The sequence below is a fragment of the Grammomys surdaster genome, unplaced genomic scaffold, assembly GCF_004785775.1.
Source record: "Grammomys surdaster isolate TR1022 unplaced genomic scaffold, NIH_TR_1.0 126059, whole genome shotgun sequence".
Classification (NCBI taxonomy): domain Eukaryota; kingdom Metazoa; phylum Chordata; class Mammalia; order Rodentia; family Muridae; genus Grammomys; species Grammomys surdaster.
Genome location: NW_021620869.1, coordinates 4,168,493 through 4,173,676, shown reverse-complemented (window position 1 = coordinate 4,173,676; position 5,184 = coordinate 4,168,493). Strand labels below are relative to the sequence as shown.

General features: G+C 40.2%; 1 protein-coding gene across 1 annotated transcript in view; it reads left to right on the top strand.

Moving 5' to 3' along the window:
* Rbm44 (RNA binding motif protein 44) overlaps positions 1-5,184 on the top strand; it is a 16,691-nt gene that overhangs the window by 4,643 nt on the left and 6,864 nt on the right. The window contains exons 4-8 of the mRNA XM_028755440.1: positions 890-1,060; positions 1,976-2,159; positions 2,239-2,261; positions 2,385-2,469; positions 4,904-5,018. Coding sequence (XP_028611273.1) covers positions 890-1,060; positions 1,976-2,159; positions 2,239-2,261; positions 2,385-2,469; positions 4,904-5,018 — 578 coding nt within the window. The remainder of the gene's footprint in view (positions 1-889; positions 1,061-1,975; positions 2,160-2,238; positions 2,262-2,384; positions 2,470-4,903; positions 5,019-5,184) is intronic.

Below are 5,184 nucleotides of genomic sequence, written 5' to 3'. Positions count from 1 at the left end.
ACTCAGAAATCCGCCTGCCTCTGCCTCCCAAGTGCTGGGATTAAAGGCGTGCGCCACCACCGCCCGGCTAAAAACTTTTAATAACTCAAAAACTCTTAGTGACTTGAACTTAAAAAAAAAAGGTTCAATTACATTTCTTTATGTGGAACTGCAGGTGTGTGTGGAGGTCTGAGGACAACCTGCAGGAGTTGACACTCTCTCTGTGGTCTGGGTCTCAGGGACTGAACTCAGGTCACCAAGCATCATTGTCCACTGAGCCCTACTGCACTGGCCTGGGGCTCCGTGTAATATAACAAACTACTTGCTTTATGAATGACTCTTAGTACAATGGAAATCATGTCCATTTTCTATTAAATAACACATTTAACAACAGTTTTGGCCTTAAATGCCTATGACTCTCAAAAGCTTGGCCAGACCTTGACTGAGACTGAAAACAGATCCGTCACCTCTGGAGGAACTGAGTCCTCACTGGAGACAGACCCTGCTTATGAGAGAAGTCACAGATTGCAGAGGTGGCTTCCAGCTCTGAGAATGTATGGAGCTGTTAGGCTTTGATCCTGATGGGGTATTCCTAACATGTTCCCTTTTTAATAAGAATTGAATTAAACCTGACAGGGAAATGTAATAAATTTAAAATCTGGCTGGGTGGTGGTGATGCATGTCTTTGATCCTAGCACTGAGAAGGCAGAGGCAGGCAGATCTCTGAGTTTAAGGCCAGCCCTGGTCTACAGACCAAGTTCCAGAACAGTCAGGGCTACACAGAGAAGTCCTATCTTGAAAAACCAAAAGGAAAAAAAAAAGAAATTTAAGTTGTTTCTAGAAAAAAGCCTGTCACTACTATAGAAACTGTTGAGAATCTTACCTAATACTACTGTCTTCTGCTTTAAAGGGCATTTCAGCTTTGGGAAGAGAAGACTTTGCCATCAAAGTGCTGTGAGAAGACCACTGAGAGGGCCATGAAGGCGGAGATGCACCTTCTGGACGTTTGCTACCAGATGTGCCAGCGCCACTGTCGCCACATTTACAAACTTGTAATGGAAAGTAGAGCAGGACTCAATAGGTGTTCATCAATTTTAAATCTAGATTTTCTTAAAATTTATCACTGACTTTATTCTAGAAACCTAATTTCAATTTTTGAAAGACAAAACATAGGCTATATATGGATTTATCAGCTTCCTTAAAAGTAATAAGTTTCAAAAAACTTCTTTTGCTGAGTGTGGTTATAAGTCTAGCCTTTGGGAGGCAGAGGCAGGGGTATGACTAAAGTTTGAGGCTAGCCTAGGCAACCTAGGGAGTTTCAGGCCAGCCAGGGCTACATTTTAAGATCTGTTTCAAAAAATCAAAAATAAAATACTGTCTTAGTTAGGGTTTTACTATTGTGAACAGACACCATAACAAAGGCAACTCTTAAAAGGACATTTTAATTGGGGCTGTCTTACCAGTTCAGAGGTTCAGTCCATTATCATCAAGGTGGGAACATGGCAGCATCCAGGCAGGCATGGTGTAGGAGGAGTTGAGAGTTCCATATCTTCATCTGAAGGCTGCTAGCCGAATACTGACTTCCAGGCAGCTAGGATGAGGGTCTTAAAGCCCACACCCACAGTGACACACCTACTCCAACAGGGCCACACCTTCTAATAGTGCCACTCCCTGGGCCAAGCATATACAAACTTCAAATACAAATGTCACTGTGAATTGTAGTTGAGGTAGTTAATCCAGTAAAATAAATGAGCTTGCTACCTGAGTAAGAGTAAAGTCAGTTGGAGTTTCTTCATGGTCTTCTGTCACATTCTTTCTGGCTTACCTGTTTGGATTGCTGATACTGACCCTAGAAAATGTATCTACTGTGTTTCACTTAATTAACAGGTAAAATCTAGGATCTGGTAGGGCTAGAACTGAATGTGTGATACATGGTAGTGTTAGGTGAATGAATTGAGCCTAAGTAATGTAGTTCTGTGAACTTAACTTTGAACAGGAATTTACCAACTGATTCTGCCAAGAGGGAATTAGGCTCAGTACTGCTGTCTGTTCTGGGAGACTTGAAAGTTAGGTACATGAACTTGAAAGAAAAAGTCCATAAGGGCATACCACTGGAAGAGCTGCCTCCACTGTCGATGGAGTCCAAACTGTTATCTGCCTTCTCCAATTTTACTTCTGGGGTATGTATGTGTTCTAGAATAAAACTGTTACTTCATTCTGACAGAAAATATACTAAATCTGTTTTTCCCTTGTTTTCAGCTAATGAAAGAAGAAACATGCAGGTGATTATAGTTTTATCTAGTGTAGAACTTACCTGCTCTTAAAAACTACTTAAGCCATATATCTAAATTCTCTTTTCTTTTTGAGACCACTGATAAATTCTTTAAGGAATGTTTTTTATTCAGCCTTTCAGGAACAAATTCTGAGCGAGATAATCAAAGTCTACCTGATGTTGATGTCTCTCCAAGCCTACTAAAGACATTGTCCCAGGTAAGAACTGGAGAGGGAGACTGCATGTTTGTGTGTGCAGCTGTGTATGCATGTGTGATACATGCATGTGGAGAGCAGAGTTCAACCTTGGATATTATTTTTCAGGAGCCACCCACATGTGCATTTGTGGAGGCAGGGTAAGAGGACACTTGTCACAGCGGACCTGTTTTAGAGCTGATATGAGGATGTCAGGAGACAACCTCTGGTGTCAGTCCTCAACCTCCCTCTTAAGACTGGGTCTCTGGCTCCTGTGCATTGTGTCAGCCTAGTTGGCCTTCAGACTTCCCCCAAGTCTCTGGTCTCCACCCTCTGTTTTGCAGTAGGAGATCTGGGATAACAGACCTACAATATCTTGCCAGGCTTTTACCTGGTTTTGGTCATCCACAGATCTCTTCAGTGCTAGGACTACAACTGTGCCTCATGCCCAGCTTTTTACATAAGTAAAAGCACAATCAAACTCAGGCCTCATAGCAAGCACCCTGCCCAGCTAAGCTCTCATCCCATAATCTCATCTTTTTAAATCTTATCTTGATAGCCTCTTAGTAAGCAGGGACTCTCAGAAACCCTCACACCCTCCTTCCCATTCCACTGACTCAGTCTTTGGACTCCCATTTGAGGAATGTGACTGAGCAGAAGGAGTGGGTGGTATGCTTAGGGCCAGCCTTGTTCAGGCAGTTGTCATCAATGTGGTGAGAAAGGTAGCATGTAATTTATCATAAACTGGGAGACCAAAGGTGAAAGGAATGGTAACTTATAACTCACCAGTGCATACACCCAGACTGTCCAGGCAAGCCATGATGTAGTGCTAGCATCATCTTGAACCAGAGGGTCACACTGCTGGAGTTTTGTGGGGTAAAGTAGTATTTTATTTTGGGCAAAGAAAATGTTCATTCTTCCCTTATGAAATATGTCTTGGGCTATTTTAGTCTGTCCCATACCCCAGGGAAATATTTGTCATTTGACAAGCAAGAAAGTGGTTTAATTATTATGAGCACATTGCAGGCCAGGCATGGTGGCACATGCCCATAACCTCAGCACTCAGGAGATGGTGGCAATAGGATTGCAAATTTGAGGCCACTGTAGTCCTGCTCCATGGTGAGACACTGACTGAACAATCAAGAAATGGATAGTGAAGAATATACTGAACATTGTAGAGTTCCATAGAAACCTAAGCTTTTCTTACCCAGGAAGACAGCAGCCAGCCTTGCTTCACTGACGGAATTTGGAATGAAAAGTAAAATACTTCAAATAGTTGCTTTCTGCTAAGAGAATATACAAACAAATGATACTGAGAGAGCATCCCACTGGAAAACTCTTCTTTAAAAAGAAATAATAGATTCAAAGCTAAATTTTATATGCTCAGATTTGTTGTGTATTCTTAAAAATAATTTAGCCATTTGGCAGTCTGTGCTGTTCTCCTGGTGGCTCTGTAGCTGTAGAACACCCCACTGATTCAGGGGAAATGGCCTAAAATACAAGGAGTGTCACTGGGGACACAGTTCTTGAGAGCTCTTGTCTAGCATGCATAAGGCTCCATCCCTAGTACTGAAAAAAAAGTCTTTTTAAGTAATAAGTTTAAAATGCAGTATAATCCAGTTTTACAGTCTTTAGTTTTTATTCTAAAACAATATAGTACCTTTTCTATTTTGTAGTTACTGTCTGTGTAGGTGTGTGTCAGGGCACATGTGAAGGTCCAAGGACACTTCTAGGAGTCTGTCATTTCGTCCTCCCACTCTGTGGGTCCTGGAGATCAAACTCAGATTGTCATACTTAGTGGCCAGCACCCTTACCCCATGAGCCAGCTTGCCAGCCCTGAAGTTAATATGATGCCCGTAAGATTAAATTAATTGCTGGTTTTTAAAAGATGGAATGCTGTTCAGGTACTGTCTTCACAGTTTAGCATAGTTGCATGTTACCTTTGATGTTACTCTGTGATTTTCTTCAGGTAGCTCTGGGTTTTTGTTTGTGTGTGGTGGGGCTTGGAGTCTGGACTGGGTTTTTGGTTTGTGGTATTAGAATCAAACACAAACTCTCGCATTCTAGGTACATACAACCCTTGAAGTGCACCTTAGCTTATAAGTATCCTCCTTTTTATGAAAATTTAAATGTAAAGAACAACTCAGGTCTACATATAGGGTTTTTATTTCCTATAGATAAAAAAGCTTATACTATACTCTGAAATGTTTAAAAGTTACTATCTCAAAAATCATAAATAACAGTTGTACTCATATCATCACTGTAAACAGAATTGAAACCCTTCTTACTGATTCTTAAACCAACAATCTATTCTAAGTATTTCTATTACAAAGTCAGATGATAATGATTTTTTTGTCATAGCCTTCATTATTCAGAGGGCAAAACAATACAAGTAAAAAATGCCTGCCTCAAGTAGAATGCAGTGATTATTAATTCTTTGTTTTTATTTAATCTTCAGATGTCTTTTATATCTGACAATAGCCATCCTAAGCAAGATAAATCACCCATGAACAATGTTTTTAAAAATTGTGATATAAACATAGACTTTAATCAACTGAAGCTCAATAACAAAGGTAAGGATGAAAACATATTTTCATACGTTATTGTTTGTATAGTATGTCTATGTCTGTATATCTATATATTGATATAGATATTGTTTGTGTGGTATGTCCGTGTCCGTATGTCTATATACTGATATAGATATTGTTTGTGTGGTATGTCTGTGTCCGTATATCTATA